Source organism: Opisthocomus hoazin, chromosome 14 (assembly GCF_030867145.1).
Source record: "Opisthocomus hoazin isolate bOpiHoa1 chromosome 14, bOpiHoa1.hap1, whole genome shotgun sequence".
In the NCBI taxonomy this organism is placed as follows: Eukaryota; Metazoa; Chordata; class Aves; order Opisthocomiformes; family Opisthocomidae; genus Opisthocomus; species Opisthocomus hoazin.
In genome coordinates, this window is record NC_134427.1 from 13842679 (window position 1) to 13864687 (window position 22009).

The 22009-nt window shown below is 42.3% G+C and overlaps 1 protein-coding gene across 2 annotated transcripts; it reads left to right on the forward strand.

The window, feature by feature from the left end:
* Positions 1 to 1849: 1849 nt before the first annotated feature.
* SLITRK2 (SLIT and NTRK like family member 2) lies at positions 1850 to 18641 on the forward strand. Of its 2 annotated transcripts, none has more exons than XM_075435539.1 (2): positions 1850 to 1939; positions 3152 to 18641. In XM_075435539.1, exon 2 carries the CDS (start codon positions 3195 to 3197, stop codon positions 5766 to 5768), a length of 2574 nt encoding a protein of 857 aa, XP_075291654.1. In that variant the 5' UTR covers positions 1850 to 1939; positions 3152 to 3194; the 3' UTR covers positions 5769 to 18641. The 2 variants fall into 2 exon arrangements, with proteins under 2 accessions (XP_075291654.1, XP_075291653.1); XM_075435538.1 differs by lacking the exon at positions 1850 to 1939 and adding an exon at positions 2570 to 2652.
* The last annotated feature ends 3368 nt before the right edge of the window (positions 18642 to 22009 follow it).

The window sequence follows — 22009 nt, forward strand, 5'->3', positions numbered from 1 at the left end:
AGTCAGACACAGAGTTCTAGGAAAAGCACAATTTTTCACTTGCGGGAGATGAAAGTTACTAGAACAATTTACCGAACATTATGGCAGATTTTCATCATAGGCAGTTATTAAAATACATCTGGATATGTTATTGGTTTTTCAGTATTTTGTTGTCCTATTTCTTTTTCCTAGGAACTATTATCTAGTTTAAACAGGAATTAACTCCAATTCAGCTGACGGCCTGGGTTATGCAAGATCCAAAAGCCACAATGGTTCCATTAAGCCTTATAATCTATGAATCTGTAAGTTTACGAATCTGTACTCAGTCTTCATAACTTTGCTCCAAAAAGGAGGATGAGGGAATACAGCAAAGTATTTGGGAAAAAAAGAAATCTTCACAATGCAACAAATCAGGCGTAGCACTGAGTTTTCCCAAACCCTCGTAGGCTGCTGTATCGACCTGCCTCCCAGCCTTCCGTTTCTGGAGGCTCCCAGATAGTCACAGCCTGAAAATGTTCCTGCGTTCAACACGCAAAATAAAAAGGCAGTAAAACAGGTGGGGAAAAAAAGCTGTTCTTTTATACTCTGTGTTTCTAATTGAAGGGATTATAGAACACTTCAGGCATGCTGAGAAATCATGACTTTGTTCCTAAATAAAAAGATGCAGCTTTTTTTTTTTTAATCCTTGTTCCTCCTCCTACAACGGTGATTATTATACGCATGCATTTGCAGTTTAATAGAATCAGTATCATCTCTGTGTCTTATTGCTGTTGCAATCCCCTAACATGCTGTTCCTTCCATCCCACATGAATCTGGTAATTACCGCTGAGGCATGCTATGCGTACACTTTCCCTTCCCAGGCAGCATCAGCAGTTACCACAAACACATTTCCTGCGTACTGGTAAACACAGGCAAGCGGGACAGTTGATGTTGCCCCATGAGCCAATTCCAGGACATGACATTTGCTCACCAGAAAGCTGCACATCACTGAAACTCACAGAGATGAAACAAGTGTACACTGCGAGGTGAGAGAACACCGCTTTGGAGTTACTTCTGCCTTCAGCTTTTGCTGTGTGTTGGAGCGAGCCCTGTGAGTTCTGGCAACGCTGTGCAGGGCTGCTCAGGTGAGAGGCACTGAAGGTAGGTTACAGGAACGTGTCTGTGCCTCTAAGTGCTTGGGCAGCTGTGTGTACGGATATGCTCCCTTCAGAAAAGCAAAATGAAAAAGCAACCTGGGTCTACTTTTAACTTCTCTTTTTAGGCTCATGCCCCTAGACTGTGTTAGAAAGATGCGAAAATAAGATTTGCTATGTTCTGTAACTAGTCTTAGCAATTTTTGCTCCTGGGTAAAAAGTTAGAAATGACAGGTGACACTACGACTTCTGCCAAGTCCAGCACTCTTGGCAGCAAACCTCCATGTTCTAAAACTAAGTGGAGTGTGTGTAGTTCCTAGAAAAATCAGGTAATAATGCACCCTGCTATATTAACATTTTAAAAATTCATTGTGTAGTGTCTTTTTTTTTCCCCCCAGTGTGAACTCAAAGTTTTTCCTGCCAGAGACCAAGCGCAGCCATCCCTTCCCACCAAACAGATCCGCGCCCAGTGCATGGTGCTTAAGCACAGCCACAATAACCCACACCCCACATCTTGTTCTTTTTAAAGCTGGCCAAACACTACACCGAAATACCGCAGTTTGGCAGAGGGAATAGCCTCGCCGGTGCGAATGGTCACGTCAGATGCGGTCTCGGCCGCTCAGCGCTCGGTGTGTGAGGGCACAGTGCTGCCGCCACACGCCCGCCCGGCGACGGAAGGTGCCGAGCCGCCCCCGACCGCCAGCGGCAACGCGCCGGACAGGGCTGGGCGCGGCCCCTAGGGGCGAGGAGCTGCTGCCGCCGGGACTGGGGACAGGTGCTGCTGCAGGATCCGGGTTCCGCGGCGCCCCTGCTCCGAGAGCCAGACGGTGCGTGTGGTGTGCGTGTGGTGTGCGTGCGGTGCGCGTCCGTGTGCGGTGTGGCCGTGCGTGTGTGTCCGTGCGGTGTGTCCGTGTGTGTGCGGTGTGTCCGCGTGCGTGCGGTGCGCGCGCGCCAGCCGGGTGGCTTGCGCCGAGGGAGCTGCTTGACTTGCTCTCGACTCGGAGGGCACGGATTTAGGGACTCGGGGCCAAAATTTCCCCGGACCCCAGGTAAATCCGCTCGTTACCTTCTTCCCCTCCCCGGCTCCGAGTGCGGCGCGGCGGCCGGTGCTGTCAGAGCGCTCCCGCGATGAGCCGCCAAGCCGGGAGCGGAGCCGCCTGCCAGAGCCGCCAGGAGGTCGGGTGACGGGGCGGGGGGGGGCTGGGAAAAACGTGTCCCCCCCGCCCCCGCCGTGACGTCAGCGCGGCTCCGCGCGGGGCAGCCGGCAAAAGCCCCGCTCCGCGCCGCGCCCCGCGCAGAGCCACCCGCTCTCCCGTAGCGGCGCCGGCGCCGCCGCTCCTCGCCCCCCGCCCGGCCCAACTTCCCGCCGAGCCGCGGCCGGGACGGGACGGGACGGCGGCGCCTCGCCGGGCTCCTCCCGAGGCGCTCGGCGGGCGATGCCTCTCGCCGCCGGGCGCCTGGCTCCCGGGGCGCGGCGGCGGCGCTCGGCGGCGGCCCCTGCCGCCGGCCCCTGCCGCCCCTTCGGGCGCCCCGAGAGCAGGTACGAGCCGGGGAGCGCGGGGGGAGGCCCGAGGAGCGCGGTTCGGAGGCGCCCTGCTGCCAGGAGTGGGGGGACAGGGAGGGCGTGCGATCGTCTGCGCTCCCCCCTGCCCGGTTTTAGGTGCTGACGGCGCAGGGGAGCCGGGAGCAGGGGCTGCCCCGGGCTGGGCAGAGCCGCGGCCGGAGGGGACGGAGCCGCTCTGCTGGCGGCCGCCGAGGTGGAGGCGGCGGCTGCGGCGGGCTTGGGCGGGGGGCAGCGCTGGTGGCCCCGCTCTTCGGAGAGCTCCCGACGGGACTTCCCCCGCCGCGGCTCCGCGGGCGCTTTCCGAGGGCAGCAGGAGGGGTGGAGGAGGGGGGATTCCGCAGGAGTTTTGCAAGTCGGTGCCTTGCCGCCCGCCTCCCCCCCAGCCTTGCAACCCACTTTGCCCTCCGCTCGCAGCCTCGGCTCCTGGCCGTTTTCACGGGGGATTTCTTCTTTCTCTCCTTACCTGTCTTAAAAGGTTTGACTGTAGGTACTGAAGTGGGGATCGACGGCGCATAAAGATGCTGAAGAGTGTTTGGTTGCTCAGTTTGTTAACAGTGGCTGGGATCTCACGGACAGAGAGTCGTAAACCTGCCAAAGACATTTGCAGCAAGAGCCGCTGCCCTTGCGAGGAGAAGGAGAACGTGCTGAACATTAATTGTGAAAACAAAGGATTTACAACCGTCAGCCTCCTCCTGCCGCCACCGTCCAAGATCTACCAGCTGTTTCTCAACGGGAACGCGCTGACCCGCCTGTTCCCCAATGAGTTCGTCAACTACTCCAACGCCGTGACCCTCCACTTGGGCAACAACGACATGCAGGAGATCCGCACAGGGGCCTTCAGCGGCCTCCGCACCCTCAAGAGGCTGCACCTCAATAACAACAAGCTGGAAGTGCTGAAGGAGGACACGTTCCTGGGCTTGGAGAGTCTGGAGTACCTGCAAGCCGATTACAATTACATCAGTGCCATTGAGGCGGGGGCCTTCAGCAAGCTAAACAAGCTCAAGGTGCTGATTCTCAATGACAACCTCCTGCTGTCCCTGCCCAGCAATGTCTTCCGCTTCGTGCTTCTCACTCACCTGGACCTGCGGGGGAACCGGCTGAAGATGATGCCTTTTGCTGGTGTGCTGGAGCATATTGGAGGCATCATGGAAATCCAGCTGGAGGAAAACCCTTGGAACTGCACCTGCGACTTGCTGCCACTCAAGGCCTGGCTAGACACCATCACCGTGTTCGTGGGTGAGATAGTCTGCGAAACCCCCTTCAGGCTTCATGGGAAGGATGTGACCCAGCTCACCAGGCAAGATCTCTGCCCTAGGAAAAGCTCCAGTGATTCAAACCAGAGGGAAAAACACCCTGTCCTCTCAGACCCGCACATCTCGAGGCTATCGCCCACAGCCAACTCTGCCATCAATCCTACCAGAGCCCCAAAAGCCAGCCGGCCACCTAAAACCAGGAACCGCCCCACACCTCGTGTCACTGTGTCGAAAGACAGACAAATATTCGGACCTATCATGGTTTACCAGACAAAGTCTCCTGTGCCCATCACCTGCCCAGCTGGCTGCATCTGTACTTCACAGAGCTCAGACAACGGCTTAAATGTGAACTGCCAAGAGAAAAAGATAAGTAACATCTCCGATCTCCACCCTAGGCCGACCAGTCCAAAGAAACTTTACCTTACCAGTAATTATCTGCAAGTCATTTATAGAACCGATCTCACAGAGTACAGCTCTCTGGATTTGTTACATCTAGGAAATAACAGAATTGCAGTGATACAAGAAGGTGCCTTTACAAACCTCACAAGTTTACGTAGACTTTATCTTAATGGCAACTACCTTGAGATTCTGTACCCATCTATGTTCGACGGGCTGCACAACCTGCAATATCTCTACCTAGAGTACAATGTCATTAAGGAGATCCTGCCACGCACCTTTGGTGCTCTGAGTAATCTTCATCTGTTATTTCTCAATAACAACCTGCTCAGATCCTTGCCTGACAACATCTTTGGCGGCACTTCCCTCACCAGACTCAACCTTAGAAACAACCATTTCTCACACCTGCCTGTGAGAGGAGTCTTGGACCAGCTCTCAGCTCTAATTCAGATAGACCTCCAGGAGAACCCTTGGGACTGCACATGTGACATCCTGGGGCTGAGGAACTGGATAGAGCAAGTCACTGGCCAGAACAACCAGCAGTCAAATCCCCCCGTAGTTATCAACGAAGTCATATGCGAGTCTCCCACCAAGCACTCTGGAGAGCATCTGAAATTCCTGAGCAAAGAAGCCATCTGCCCAGAGAACCCCAAGTTGTCAGATTCTTCTCTCCTCTCCATGAACCAGAACACAGATACACCCCATCTCCTCGGTGTCTCGCCCAGCTCCTACCCAGAAATACACACTGAAGTTCCGCTGTCTGTCTTAATTTTAGGCTTGCTGGTTGTGTTTATTTTGTCAGTCTGTTTTGGGGCAGGCCTATTTGTCTTTGTCCTTAAGCGGCGGAAGGGGGTGCAAAGTATGCCCACCAGCGCAAACAACTTAGATATAAGTTCATTTCAGCTCCAGTACGGGTCTTACAACACTGAGACCCACGATAAAACTGAAGGACATGTTTATAACTACATTCCCCCTCCTGTTGGACAGATGTGCCAAAACCCAATCTACATGCAAAAGGAAGGGGATCCAGTTGCCTATTACAGGAATCTCCATGAGTTTAGCTATAGCAATCTTGACCACAAAAAGGAAGACCCTACCAGTCTTGCATTTACAATCAGTGCAGCTGAATTACTGGAAAAGCAATCCTCGCCAAGGGAACCAGAGCTTCTGTATCAAAATATTGCAGAAAGGGTCAAGGAACTCCCCACCGGAGGATTAGTTCATTATAACTTTTGCACCTTACCCAAAAGGCAGTTTGCCCCTTCATACGAATCAAGACGCCAAAAGCAGGACAGGATAAATAAAACTGTTTTATATGGAACTCCCAGGAAATACTTTGCAGAACAGTCTAAACCTGAGCATCCTTTACTCCAAGGAAAGCTACAAACAGAACCAGACTACCTCGAAGTTCTGGAAAAACAAACTGCAATCAGTCAGCTGTGAGGGGGGAGGTGGGAGACAAAGGAAAATTTTTAAATGAGCTCAGCATCACATTTGATTGAGTCTGAACTCAGTGCTGATGTCATCTGTCACATTCCCAACATTTCCACTTTTTAAATCAGAGAGAGAGAGAGAAATGGAACCCTTACAGCATAGCAGGGATAAGATGTTGCTTTTGCAACATTCCCTTTAAGTTATTTCTATATCTCTCTCCTTTTGACCCTTCTATAGGAACTGTCACTGCAAATGTATGTTTCTGTAATAGATCTTGCATAATTGTTTTTGATTTGGAAGGAAATGAGGAAGGGAGTCTTTGGGTTTTCTGTTTTGTTGGTTTTTTTTCTTTTCATTTCAAAGTGGAAACTTAATGTATTATGTAGAAGATCTCCAAAGATCTTTTTTCCTGGACTATGACTTTCTTTTGTAAATAATAATATACAGTACTGTTGTTTCAATTACCAAGTATAGCCACTGGGCGTCACTTTTTTGTGTTAAAGTGCCTTTGCACTTTAAATACACTATTACTTAATTGTTGCTCTTAGCTTTGATAAATTGAACCTATTTTAATGTGTTGTATTTTTGAAATTAAAAAAAATTGTAAAATAGATCTATATGTCAGCTGCATTAAATCAGAAGGTTTGATTTATAGGAAAGCTGCCTTTCTTTAAAGGAATCTAGTTCTAGGACCTTACAGATGCAAATGCAAATTATTGGGGTATTTTTTCCCTCTAGGTTTGTTTAGAGTGATTCACTGAAATCAACTGAGAGGATTCAGCAATGGACTAGAGGTTATCAAATGCCTCAGCTGAGAGTAACAGCTCATTAATAAAAAATGTTTAACACAATGTCATAGTGAACTGAACAATTAATGTCCTTCTTAATACATTGCATTGCAGCTCTAACACAGTAATGTTCAGTGGTTTAAGATTATTTTCATACTTAAGAGAACATTACTCATGATATTTTATGCATTAAATTAGGTATTTTTATACATTTTATGACAGAGTTTATATTTGTAACATTTTTGGACTGAATTTAACATGTCCTTTTCCTGCCAGGTCCATATTTTTTTTATAAGCAGGGACACCAGCAGGGGTCATCCCACACCTCATTAAATTTATTAACATATAGGCAAATAAACTGATGCCAAAGTTAAAATTTGAACCTGGGTCTTTCGAGTCCTCCAAATCAAGGTAGCAGAAATCAGTATGTGCATCACACTTTCAGTAGTCTGAACTATGTCAAGTTTTCAATCTCTAAAGCAAAAGTAATATTGCAATAATTCTAATCTACTAGAGAAAACTACTATAAAGTTAATTATCTTAACTTTTATAAAATGTTAACTGAATCCTATTCTTAACATTGGTTTTCTTAAGCTCATCAGTGAACAAACGCAGTAAGTCTTCTTTCCCATTAACTCAGGTCTGTTTTACTTCAAGCTGTATGTTATTGCATTCAACTTACAGTTCTTTCCTGGAGAATATTGAAATAATTTTTATTAAGAAGTATACAGTCAAACTTTATTAAGCCTTATTAGCTACTAAATAATTTTTAGATGCAAACATTATTGTGTGATTTAAACAAACAGCCCTTATTTACAACAAAACCAGTTTTGTTTTGTCTATTGTAAATCCTTATGCAACTGGGATGGTGATCTGCATATAAAGTAGGCTAGGCTTTTCAATTTCTTGTTAAAGCAATTGATGGAGTCTGAAAGAAGCACACTGTTTCCTTTTCATAAATAGGTTACTGCACATAATAATCCTTTATTATCATGCAGAGATTGAAGTGGCCTCTGCTGACTGATGTTTAGAGCTTTACTATAGCTAATAATACAGTATCTACAACTTTGAGAAATTTTCAGCAATAGCATTTGAACTATAAATAACTACAGTCAATGTTGTTCTAATCAGGACCTTGGCAAAAGGAAGTAGCTTTATATTTAACAGCTAAAAAGGCTTTGCATGTATATTGCCAGATATCTGAGTCATTCAGTAAACTGTCTTCTAATGATTTATGTGACATCTGAGTACATTAATATGCTAACATGTCAATTCTTTATGTTTAGAGTCCATAGCATCTATGGCTGTTCATTAGATCAGGTTTAAAACTGAAGTGCTACAAGGAGCTACTGAAGAATCAGTCTTCAAAATGGTCTCACTTCAAGAAGGAGGCGAAATGGTATCACATTAGTTGAACTTGGAACAGTTGACTGGAATAGCATCCATCTTTGAGTGAGTTATTGTCTGAAAGCTTCCAGTAGTGATTGTCTTATTATGCTCCCTTCCCTGGGTCATTAAAAGCATTTATTACTGAAACCCTAAGGAAAATATAAGTATTATTTTAAAGTAAAGTTATTAGCTCTTTCCAGGTATGATTTTAGTATTGCCTGCAAAACAAGTACCATGTTATATCTGGCACTCTAGCAGCTAGAATAATTATTTATTATTCTCTAATGAACCAGAACCAGTTATAGCGTTTTTGCTCAGAAACATGCTAATTTTTCCTACAAATATGTTTTAAATTTTCTGGTGTTTGCAAACAACAGAGATAGGGAATGGATTCTTTTCATACCTTTACCTTGTTTAATTTTACTGTTTCAGTCTCAGACTGTCTTATCGTGTTGCTTTGGTAGCACAGCCATATTTTAGAGAGGTTGCTGTTACTTTACATTTCCTTAGCTTTCCTAGTGGAATTTATTTAGTGACTAGATTTTATTTTGCATCACCTTAAAAACTTAAAAATATTATTGCTGTGGATCTTTTGGTTTTGTTTTTATACCCTTCAGGTGACGTCTATTAAGCAATTCTTTCATAGCGCATCTAGGTGAAAGAGAAGGAGATTTTTTTCAGTTACGCTTAAAGAGATTTGTTTAACAGGGAAAGTGTGTCGACAGCTGCTGTGTAGATCTCTACATTTCTTTAGCTGTGCAGCCCTGTAAGCTGCTGGTTGTTAGGACAGAGCTGCTTGCCCAAGTAGTGGCTTGATAATGAGTCTGAAAAATTTTCCTTCATAGTTGGAAAAGTTGAACTGTGAAAATTATGTAACCAGGTTAGCAAAATACTTTCTTCTTCAGGAAAATGGGGTGGAAATAGTTTTCTTTCTTCCTAAGTTTTCTTTTGTGAAAGTGGGCACGACCTTTACAGAAACACTAATAGTGCAGACTGAAGCACTGTTAAAACTATGCAGTTATCTCCAGTGAAAAGGAGGGGCAGTACGCTTCCAATGCATGAATACATTTTTGAAGACATCTTTCTGTGTAAGCATGAAGTAAAGTTTATCAGTGATCTTAGAAACTGGATTTCAATAAGTAACTTCAATGGCAAAATGCAGAGATGCTAACCTCACGCTACTGTGCCCAGGTTGCCCTACAGTTCCTAGGCAGACATCTGTCTCCTGGGACGATGATGTAGCTTTGCTAGCAACAGAACGCACCCAGAGGATGACAGGTTAATTGCCTTCCCTTTTTCTCCCCATAAAACAAATGCCTCTTTTTTGCAAAAGGGTCTGTACTTTCTGGGTTCTCAAGTCTGCAGCAGAGCCACTCCAAATGCCCATTGGTAGTCCTCCTTTCTTGCAGTCTCTCGCTTCCATCAGATTTCATCCTTTCAGGTTCCAGCACTTGCTCAGTTCCTACCTCACTTCCATTATTTGTCTCAGCCTTTCCCTTCATATCTGTCCCTCTGCGCTCTCCCTTTCTTCCCTAGCTAACTCTGGAGGACCTATTTCAGCCTTGAAGGGAATTGATGTCCCTGCTCCACTGAGAGCTCAGCCCTTACCTCCTCCTGTGACATTGCTGGGTAGCCCCATGAGCAGTGAGACACCTGATCCCAGTGGTATGCCTGGGGGCCACCCTGGAGGAAGGTCTGCATAGCTGTTTCTTCTTCCACTCATTGAGCAAAGAAGAGAAGCGTAAGGTCAAATAACATTTGAGCTTCCACGCGGGATTTCCCGTGTGCCAGCCCTGGCTATGCAAGCAGCATTTCTGAGTATGAACAAATGGATGAGCTATATGAAACTACTGGCATCACATCACACTTTGATGTAATTTCAGCGAGTTGTCTTCAGCATCGGTTACTCTTGCCAAAATTAGCTACTAAAATTTAAGACTCAAACTGGTTGTGTAGGGTCTCTAGAGTAAATAGCAAAAAACAGGCAATTCAAAGGTGATTTATTCGCTCCCAAAATATATGGCATGAATTGGGCTACAGATATGCCTGCTTTTTTTCCAGAAACTAGAGAAGATAGATGATGAGCACCGATTAGATAGCTAATTCCCACATAGCTGCAGTCAGGCCAGCCTGATCACTTTTCAGCACATCCACGTGCAACACATATGCTCTGCTGAGTATCTGCCAGTCTCTACACCAAGACATTTCTATTCTGTCCACGAGAGAAGTGTTCCCCATGGAGTTTATAGCCTGCTTCAGTCAAAGGCACTGTTTTTATACACCTTCTTGTGCTGATAGAGAGCTATACAGTAGGGGTTAGTTTTGTTTTCTTCCCATCAACACTTGAGTTTGTAAAATAAAAATCAAACTCTTTAAAGGTAGAAGCTGTAATTAGTAGTGTCAAAATAAGAATACCAACAAGTTAAATTGCCTAAATAAAAGTCTTAAAGAATACTGATCTTATATGGGAATACAAATGCCATAATTTTAAACTGCTCATGAGTGAAATGAGATGCTGGAAAATTTAATGAAACTTCTTAGGCTCTTACAGGCTAATCACTGATACAGTTTGTGATTTTTCATATTACTGTTTTTGCAGACAGTAAGTGTCATTTAACAGAGAGAGAAGAAAAATACACCCTATTTCCTGAAGTCCCTTCCCCCAGCTATACAAACCAACAGATAAATTAACTTATGCAGATGATGTGATGTTTCTTGTATTTTTCCCTTCACTTTTTAAAAGTGTTCTGTAGGAGAAGGACAAAAGTTATTCTTTTATAAGGGGATCATTAAGTCTGTTTGGATTATTGATCTCATAGCTTTTCTGGGCACCAGGCCAATTATTTTGACTAAAGTTTTTAATCCTAGCTAATGAGGGAGGTGGATTAATGAGTTTTTTGTTATTGGAGGGTTAGTTGCATTTTTTGAACCAGTAGATTGACATGTTTATGAATACAGATGAATAGATCATTTTGAATGAAAGAAATGTTGGAGCTGCAATTGGAGATGCAGTCATTTTAAGGACCAAATAGACTCAAGAGTATGAGTGAAGTTTGAAAAACAAGACATTGTAAAACTGGTTTTCTTCCTGGGATCATAAAACACAGAGGGCCCTCATCTGAGTACAGGAGCAGCTTTTTTTACATGCTGCTAAACCTTTGGAGGGATAAAACTGGAGGCCAGATGCACCTCCATTATTTTTAAGGATGTTCACATAACTGAAGTGTCCAGAATTTGATTCTCATCTCTGATTGTTACCCTATTTGTGCATGCATCTGTATTACCACTGGCAATGCACTATGCTTGAAAAGTAATGGAGGTGAAGTTTGGAAGAGTAGAGGTAGTTGCAGTTATTTCTGAATCTTTTTTATGTCTATTTTTAAAACAATTAAAATTAACCATTTGTGTAATTAACACCATAGTCTTTTAACTTTGAAAGTCCTTTGTAAAAACTAACTTTTCAGCAAACTGTTCATATATGTAATACATGTGGCTAATTACAAAACAAGATCAATGCAAAACACTGTTGCTGATCTTAAAAAGGAAGGTGGCACTACGATTTAGAAATCGAGATAATGTAAATCTGTATTTGCAGTAAAACAGAAATTACACCAACAATAAGAAGTGTCTGCAGTACAACATCAGAATTCTTTATGGCGACAGAACAAGTATAAATTTGCATCTTAGCAACACAGATTCCCTGTATCCTCTTTTCTTGCCCTGCACGTACATTGCTCCCCAGAGCCAGAAGTGTTAGGCACCAATTACCTTCTGAGTAGGAGGCAGTACAGCCATTTTAAGAATGCTGTCTGCATTGGAAAAGGCACAGCTAATGTATATACAGACCTGTTGCAGTTATCTCCTCTTGAGATAAGACCTATTTCCATACAAAAGTCTGGAAAAAAATCCCCTTGAGATCACTGATAATATGACAGAGTCTATTTTAAGATATCTTGATTTTTGTTCTGAGAGCTTCTTATCTGCAAGGCAGAGGAATTGGAGCTGAGGCAGTTTTTTTTCCATGTTTCCTTCTCAACAGGGATTTGTTACTGACTTGGTACATGCAAGTATCTTAGCTGGATAGCTAAAATGGACAGAAAATTTTGAGAGAACTGTGGAAATGTCATGACTACATAAATTCTTTTCTAATCACAAAAGAGCAAACATAATACCAAAGCAAAGCTGTCACAGAGGCTTTCAAAGGCTTCAGGGTACAGTCCAATCTGAGCAATTCAGGTGTAGATGCAGAGTACCTTTGTTAGCTTTACACCTGAGTGGCTCCAGTGGAGTATCCTGAGATTGGCACCAGTGACAAGAATCTCACCAAATATGGGCAGTCACTGAACTCACCAAAGTGTGAGTGGCAGAGGAGAGAGAAAAATGGTTATGTCCTCTTACCATCACTTAAAATGCCATTTGGCAGTTTTCCAAACTGAACGCTTATTCCCATAAATCTGAAGTCAGCATACTCCAAGTTTGTACCTGAGTCACTAAGTATAAGATTTTCAGTAAAGTTGGAGTACTCCATGATGTGACCTTTAGGCTTAAAGTGTGGCCAAAATCTTAACTGCTGCCCTGGGAGGGTGAGGTTTTGCTTGGAATCTCAAGTTTATTATATATCTGCTAAATTCTAATTCTTGATTATTCCTGACTGTATTCTTGCCATGGAGGGCAAATGGAATGTGCTCAGCTAAGTCTTGGTTTTTGCTTTATCTTCTTTCATGAGTAGCCGGGTTCCTCAAGTACCAGAGCAGCTGAGACTTGAACTGCTTAGAAGACTTTCAGAAACTCAGTGATCCACTCGAGTGAGCAAAACTTTACCAAAGCTTTTCTGCTCCCGTCACATCTGCTGTGTTCTGCTGAGCTGCTGCTTCTATTCAGATATATTCCAACTTGAAACACATACACACAATAAGTATCTGCAGAAAACCTTATAATATTCAGCTTACATGCTTACTTACAACAGAAAAAAGAGAGGGGGTTAGACGTTGGGAAAAGCCTTTCAAATTTTCTAGGCTTTTTTTGTGAAGGTTTCAGAGGGACTTATGATGATTATTAGTGAATCAAAAGGAAATCTAACAACACTGTTCTGTGGGGGTTTTTGCCTTTTTATGCAAGATAGTGGGGGGAAAAAAAAGGGGGGGAATGTAATTATAATTGTTTTAACTGTCAAGATGTTAAAAGGAGACTACCAGAAAGCTAAGGACTTCAGCGCTCATAATTCAGAGAGCTTACACAAATGCCTATTTTTTGTGGAACTTCTAAAGGGAAATAGTACAGAACTGCTTTCCTAATGGCGAAGGGAACTGGACATGCAATTCTCTTGGATAGCTAAGAAATCCCAGCCTTAAAGTTATACTAGATTTACTGCAATTCAGATACAAGCATGGCCCATGTGAAAGGACAATGATAGTGGGGAAAATGCTTAATGCTACAGTTCACACTTTAATAGCAGTGTAGTTTTTTAGCTTATGTTTTTTGAGATCGTACTTACCATCCCATCTAATTCATAAGCTACTTCCCAGAATGGAGTGGATAATTCTTATTTATTAATGCGGCCTTCTTTTCCATAATGCAATGTTTACAGATTTGTTTGCTGGTGGCTTATAATTCCTAGCTACAGAGTCCTAATGGATAATTCATGGTGAACGCATAAAATTGAACTACCAAGGACTTTTTTTATATTGTTGTATTTATTTATTTATTTGCTCTAGATAGGGAGGCAGTGGGCCTAGTTAAGAGCTCATTTGCTGGGAACTGAGAGATTAGTGTTCTCTTTTTAGTTCTGCCAGTGACCTTGCACAAGGCATACCTGTGTCCCCATGCTTTAATTTCTGCATCATTAAATGAGGAGGATGATACTTTCTGCCTTAGTCTAGTGAGATGTACTGATGAGAAATGTTAAGTAAAACTGTATTTCAAAGCCAGTGCTTATGGCTTTATAGCTTCACCAAAATACAGCAATTGTTTACTGCTTCTTTCCTTGGTGTATGTTATTCTGATCTAAGAATGCGCTGTGTTCATTTCAGATTTAGTTTGGTTTTCTGTTTTTACAGTTAAAAACAAACCGTGAAGGTTGCCTTGTACAGGGAAACAAATACTATCTCATTCTAAAAGGAGATGACATACATGGAATGAAAAGGGAAAAAAAAAGCTCTACAGTTTGTTTTTGAACTGTTGAAAACGCACAGTATCCCATCTCCTAAATTTTCCTTCTCTGGCTGAGTTGAATCACCTTGTCTGTTTCTGCCCTATAGAATCCTTTCAGCAATAGTTCTTAGCATATCAGTTATTTTTTTATTCACCTTTTTCCTGCATGAAGTCAGTTTGGCTATTGCAGACAGCTTTTATGCTAGTAAGTGAGCCAAAAGAGACTCTGAGTGGCAGAATGCTGCTGAAATAAGAACTTGGCACTCTGGGGAGAGAAAGAAATTCATTCAACTTTCCTTTTCTGTCTCTTTCCTCTCCTTCAACATCTCCTTTTTCCTACTCCATAGTTACTGTAATAATTCTCTTGCCCACTGAATGCAGAGCGTGGGCATGTGTTTCCATATTAGAGCCCAGCTACATACTATAAAATCCAACTCTATTTGTTGAAAAGCCCACCATTTTCCACAGACATCTTCCAGAATGTATGTGGACAAGTCATGCCCAGCAATCTGAGGATGCTTCCATGCAACAGAGAGCTGATTTGTAAATGTAGGACTGCGTGCATAGAATCTGTGGCAGCATATCCATTCAATGCAACAGTGTGACAATTTCACCTCCACTTTTAAACTGGATTTTGATTAACCAACTAAAATTTATTCACTGGCTAGGCATGTTATTCTGGTTTAGGTTTCGATTTTGTGCCCATCTAAATTTTGTGACTTCTAAGACTGATGCTTTCACTTTCCTTGCTAAATGGGACACGTGAACAATTATTCCTGCTTTCTAGACTGTAAATGGCATGGGGTTTTTTGGCTGAATGTGGTAAGTGCTCTAATCCCATGCACAATTTTATACCTCTAGATAATTGGCTGTTGTTTAGAGACTATTTATATAGAACATAAGATACATGCTACACCACAAAATATTTATAGCACTGCAAGCAGTGTGAACCATCTGTCCTGGACCGGCAGAAGTACATCAAAAGCAGTAGTTCAAATAGTCCTTCAAAAGACTTGTTCTCTTTAAGTTCTGGGAAAAATCTAGATCAAGGAATGTAAACATTCAATAATCCTTTTAATGTGTTCATCTTAGAGATTTTAACTCTTAACTTCTCTGTCCTAAGAGTAACAGAGGTTATTATTTAAGCAAGGGTATCCAGATCCTCAGCTGCTGTAAACAGTATTTAGCTTCATAAACATCCCTGTAATGGTTTGTAGTAGCTAAGGATGCAGCCACTTTGTTTTTTACACCTATTAATCTAAGCAATCAACATTTATGCTGATAATGGATCAGCACCGTAAGCAATGCAGGCTGTTGTTCGCTTCAATTTCACTGCTTTAGAACCAATACAACTTGCCGCTCTTTTGGAATTTTTAGTCACATTTTAAAAAAGAGATCTTTGAAAGTTCACCACCTTGTTCATTTTGGGATGCAAGTGAATATTATATGCAATAAAACTCTTTGCTTGATACATTTATACATTTGGTGCTTTACAAACCCTTTTAATTCTGAAGCCTTACAGTTAGTAATACAAAGTAGTGAGACAGAAAGGCATATTTTTGTGTTCTCAGTTTGGGACTCCTTACTTATTCTGAAAGATCAGAGCTGCTTAACAACTCTTGCATACCCATTCTGCCACCCTCAGTTTCGATGCAGTCTGTAATCAGTGGCAACTGCACTGTAACAGTAAATGTACTTTCAAAGAAAACTAGCTGTAGAGTCTTGGGACATGCACAAAGTCACATTTAGAAAGTCAGGTTTTCCCAAGAATGGCCACAGCTGTTTCTTCTTCTTTGTGTGCAATAATATTGTCTTCATCTGAAATACATAACCTTATTATCATGCAAATATTTATGCCACATTAGAATCAGGCTTGCTCTTTTCACAATAGATAAGCTTCCTGTATTATTACAGATAACGAAAATCCAATTTCTGAAAATGTTCTGTTATTGTTTCTTTTTTCCTCTGCTTTTTATTAGTGAAGAACTTGTAATTATTAGGTCTTATTCAGACTTTCCAGAGGAAGAACTGAAGTCATATTTCCCACACATTGGGATTCTGATCATTGAACTTCACTTCTTTCTCTTCTTTCTATTGCCTTTAAATAAAGGAATGTACTAGGGAAAAAGACTCAGCTCAGTCTGGAATGATACAAGTGCAAGTCAGGAATAATTGAAAATAGTTTTGATCACCCTTTGAAATCCTAGGTTAAGCAGTTTTGCTACCACTCAAAGAAATTCACTGGAACCTTTTGATTTATTGCACAATAGGTAGAAAGCTTCTTTTCTTCTTCTTCAGGCTCTTACCCTGCCAATGAATATTTGTTCTGTAAGTAGCACTGACATGAAAAGTCTGAAGTTGTCCACTTTTCTCCCTTTGACCAACATTCCCTTGATAAACAGAGTACCATGAGGAGAGGGGTGTTAATCCCTGAAGTTTAGCTTTGTGAAAAAGCCACACTGAAAGCTGTGAAAGCTTTGAGCAAAATTAACAAAACTTCGCAAGCCTTGCCAGCATCTTTCCAAAACACTTGCCGATATATGAGATTCAAATTTAATAATACCCATAACAGTTTCTTCCAAATTAATAATATATGAATGTGGAAGTAACAGCAGCTATACCTTAGCTGAAGTAACTCCATTTAGCAACATGGATTGCAACGTTGATTGAAATGTTAGTTCTCTAATCTGTTGAATTTTGTTTATTAATTGAATTGATTGGAATGATAAATCCAATTTTGCTGCCTCTGGGCTGGGCAGTGAGGCAGAGTAAGGACCAGGCTGCTTCTGCAATGGGGTAGTAAGGGACAGAAGTGAAACTGCAACAGAGGCACAAAAGCAGAGCCCCGAAGAGAAGGTCGAGGCCACCAGGGAGGAGAGTACTGCCCTCCTAGGAGGGACCCCCTTACTCACACGTAGAGACAAGTTCCTCCAGCACGATGTGCCATCCTGCATTCCACAGTCAGGCTTTGGTGGGCTTTGACATAACCAAACCAAACAGCAGGCACCTGGCCTTTTTGTTTCCCCAAGAACTGCTTGCAGGACATAAACATTCAGTCAGTTGCACTGGGTTGATGCCTACCCATCCAAAACTGTCTACATTCTCTTAAACTTGGCTAATTTGCTAAGAAATCCAATAGGCTGGTAGGAATCCCAGGGTTAAAGAATTCAGTCTGGAATGCTCTGTGTTTCAGCTGACTGGAGGAAGTGTGAACAGCACACATGACTCTCCTCGAGAGAGTCCTAGGAGACAGCGCCGACCCCCCTAATCTCATTGCACTGAAGAAGCTGTCACTGTTATTAAAGAAAAGAGAAAGAAGTAAGATGTCTCAACAAGGGCACACAGGAAGATAAATACTAAAATGGTTATGTAAGAGGAAGTACTTGGTGTTGGAGGTCAAACAGGAATCCAGTGGTGGAGCTGCTAAGATACAAGCTGGCATCCCAGAGTACAGTCCTTAGAATGTACGTGTTGCTGCTCTGTCTGTGACAACAGATAGTGCTGCCACCAGAAAAGCACACATCAGAGGTCTCCGACAGTTTCTGAAGTTGTTTTTTTTCATCATTACTCATGCTGAGTTGGAGTTCTTCCGAATTTACCCACTGAAATCAGTCACACTGTGCACAGGGTACATGGAAGGCAAAACATGGAAGGCAAAATCTGGTACTGCCTTATTTTTAAGGGACCTGACTGCCCTAACAAATAAGACTCCCACTTTGCCCTGTGCCACTGAATTTAAAGATACTGGGAGAAGGCATGCGGTGAAGTTCTACTGCATAAACAGAGGTGAATTGTGAATGCAGTCCCCAACCCCTGCAGAGGAAAACATATTGCCTGTACCATGTTATTAGCTATGTATTGTTTCCTACAGGACAGCAAATATTGGGGACAACTACTTTAAATAATTTAGCTCTCCTCCTCTGTTAATACTCCAACACATGGTGCTGTATTCCAATGCATTTTGTCTCCTCTATGATGAACAATATCATGTTCAGCCCAGGGAGTGTGTGTGTAGAAATGATGGGGAATGCCGCAGAACCAGCCTTGCATTTCTAGATTGAGATAAATATTCATCTGTCCCAAATATATGAACAGGACCATCCTGAACAGGACACTTAGGGAGATAGGACTCCCTTATGACCTCAAAAGTGAAAGAACAGATGAGCCCTGTCTTTATTAACTGACTGGGTCTAACTGCTTTCTCATAGCATGGATGACAGAGAGAACACTGGAGTCTCTCTGCTCTTGGAATAAAGTGGGTCACATAGCACCATCAATTTTTAAGCAAAGCTGCTCTCTTGGACTTAGTGCTTGACTTGTTCTTAAAAATTAACCTTTTTACATAGAGAAATGATGATCTCTATGCCAAACAGGGCAGTACTGTACTCTCTAGTCCAATATGGCAGTACTTACTCTCTAGTCCAATACAGCAAGAAATTTAGACTCCAGTGATAATAGAAGGTCCTTTGACAGATGAACTGTAAGCATTATTGCCTCTGCAGATGGTTCTCTATAATAAATGTTGCTTTTTTTGCTGCTTGATTTTGTCATTCATGTGGGATTCATGTCATTTAACAGTAGCTACCTAAGCATGAGTGGTCTCATCATCAGTGTTCTTTTTATAGTTAACAGAAGAGATCAAGCCCACCACAGGTTGATTCATCTCACCTACCTCAGCAAATTGTCATTGTCTGCACACTATTTATGCCTGTGTGAGTTAGACTAATCTTCTCCCCAAGTTAAATTAAGAGCTGAAAGTCTTATTGAACAGGAAATGGATGAAATCTCCAAAGTGGTTTTTATTTTCAAGTCACATCCATACGGATCTTCAAGCTTCTTGTAGAAAGAAATGAATTGTCTGTGCTTTAAAGGCAAGGTGAAACTCTTGTCAAGAGAAAGAAAGAATCAAGGGAACGAAGAAAGAAATGTTCCCTTATATAAAATCATTCCTATGAGAAGTGCATACAGTTAGTGGTATGCAGCCCCTTACACCTCTTCCCTTCATGCCCATGGCCACAAATTCTCAGTGCTCCCTGAGCCTAAAATCTCTTCCACCCACATCACTTCTTGAAGATACTTGGCTCAGATAATGCTGTGCCAAATTTTCTGTGCCTATGCCCAAATTCCTCCTGTGAAAACCATCTTTTTAGCAACATTTATCTAATCGTGGAACCCCACATTACCTACCTAGAGGCAATAGGGCTTTTTCAGACATGTGACTCGAGATTTGTAGTCCTTGTAAAACATGAGTGCCCTAACCACAAATGAGTTTTTGTGGCAGATAAGTACTTCAGTGGCACCACGTCACAACAACAGGACAATTACATCCTCTCCAGCTCTTAAAGGCCACATTTGGACACAAAAAGAAAGATCCATCAGTCTTAAGAGTAGCAAAGATACTCAAGCATCTCATGTATTCAATTAAATTTAAGAGAAGTACAGTCTCAGGAGAAACAGAAAGTCATTTGGAAGGTGCCCTGGAGTTACCACCATAAGGGGACTGAGAGTGGTTTTGTACTGAATAGTGAGCAAGCAAGAGACTCCACCGAGCTGCAAATCTTCTTGTTGATCACTCTGAGGCAGTGCCAGCCATATACAGTTGCTATGAGCATCCAGCAAAGTATTTAAAATTATTCTGCTTAGCCAACCATGACTTTATGATCTGCTGTCTATCACAACAATTGCTGCTTACAGAAAGTGACGTCACTTTGCTATTACTCACTGAGACAAATCACTCCATCTTTTTTACATGTCCTTTTGTAAATGAAAATGCTTCGGAGGAAAAGGTAGCATTTTCAAAGGCTCACTGGTGTCTCAGTGTTGAGCTGAACCATAAATTACCTCTTGAACAGCCAGTCATAAAAGAAATACAAAGTATTTTTAAGCACCTGATGCTCATTCGTTTCTCAAGCTCTGAGCAGTTGTAGAAGATGCCTAAATGCCCACTTTAACAGTGCAAACATGAAGAATTATTGTTACCCAGACAAGTCATGTGAGTTTATAAAATTTGGTGGTTTATCTTTTTTCAGTTGCTGGTATTTTGTCACCAGTCACATTTGTCCAGCTGAACAGTGCCTCAGGCAATTCAGGAACACTCAGTTTGGGAAGGACTGACAATTCTCATGATCCCCTGAGGCCTCTGTCCCAGCTCCTAAGGTGAAACCCCAGCCTGAGGAGCTACTGCAGCCTTTCCAAGATGCTCACATAAGGAAAAAGGTGCCCCTGCAGCCATCCCAGATTATACTTCTAGTCATCCTTTTTGCAGAAGTCAAGGAAAGATAAATGCTCAAGTAGCTGGAGATGTCTAGACCCCCCTCACCAAATAGGCTTGCCTCCACCAACCTCTTGTGAGCCACACAGACAAAATGTGTAATACAATGCATAAAACAAAGACTTTCCTGACTGAGCTTTTTAACGTCTTACTCACAGATTCAACACCATTAATCTTTGTTTGGAAAGCCATGGATATTACTTTCTATAGCAAGTAAATAATCATTCTTTTTTATTACTTGCTCTCTGTAATAATAAAGATGCATATTTTACTCTTCTGTTTTGTACAAAGGAGACAGAAGACAATTCAGGCTGTACTCTTGCTTTAGGTGAGCCCTTCTTGTCTCGCAGTTTATCTATATACACACTTCTCTCCTTTATAAACTAAATAAACCAGCAGTAACTACCCCTCTTATTCATTTGCATTGGCTCCACTAAAAGAACATATTCAGATACCAACTGATCAAGTAGGGCAATGCATTCATCTATTGCATAATTGTGGGCTTATCCAGAAGAACTGTAAGGAAGATAAGGATTTCCCCATGGGAAATTTATACATAAGTAGAATGTAAATTTGGTAAATGCACAAAAATGCATGCCATTTATTTCCTTCTACAGCAAGAATCTCAAACTGAGAAATCAAGTAACTTAAAACAGTTCTTTGAAAGTCATACAGATGAGTCATATTAATTACAGAATTAGTCCCTTCTTTGCAAAAAGGGGAGTGTGTATTTTTTGAACAATTCATTAGATTCCACCAGCTAGTATTTAGAGTTCTGAGAGTCCCAGGTAGAAAGAGCTACTGAAGTGTAAAATATGTATTTTTATTGTTGCTCATTGTTATTTGATACCCTTCACTTTCCACTCTAAGGCATGCCAAGTATAGAAGAAAACTCAGGCTGTCGAGACAACTCTCTTTTCTAAAAATATCAGCCTGTTATCTACTTTTTTTTTTCTGTCTTATTGAGAAAGGATGAAATACACCTGTCAGTGGTATTATAAGCCAGTTGCACCCTTTTGACGCAATCCTGTATCACTGAAGTCCATGTAAATTCAGTAGAAGCAGGATTAAAGACTTTACTGGAACAGCAGTGGTGTATTATAGGAAGCTTTCATATAATTGAAAATCCTCACAGCAACAAAGTGATTTGTAAGGACACACTGATTTTGTGGCTGAAAAGAGAATTTTAAACCATGCAGCATGCACCAAGCCAGTAGTTTCTGGTCCTGCATCTTTCCCACGGAAGAAGACTGCTCAGCACTGCCACGTTTCCCAGCCTGGGAATAGCTCTGCCTTACCTCTCCTTCTTGCTATGAACAGCTTCACACCTGGAAAAACTAGCAGTCTTAATGAGTGTCCTACATATGACACCTCCGAGCAGCAGACCTTCCTCTGTTGCTCAGCATATCTCTGCTGCTGAAACATTTTGCAGTTCAGTTCAAGAACTTAGAGACAGTTGAGTTTACAACTGCTTTTTAAGAAGCTCATTAAATCTTACAGACAGATTAAGTGAATACACAAAAGTTTCAGGAGATACTCACACATTTCCTACTTTTCCAAAGGGAAAAAAAAAGTACTTAATAAGAGCCTAATTTGACAGCAATGTAATAAGTGGAAATTTTGCCACTGGACAGAGCAGGATGGACATCATT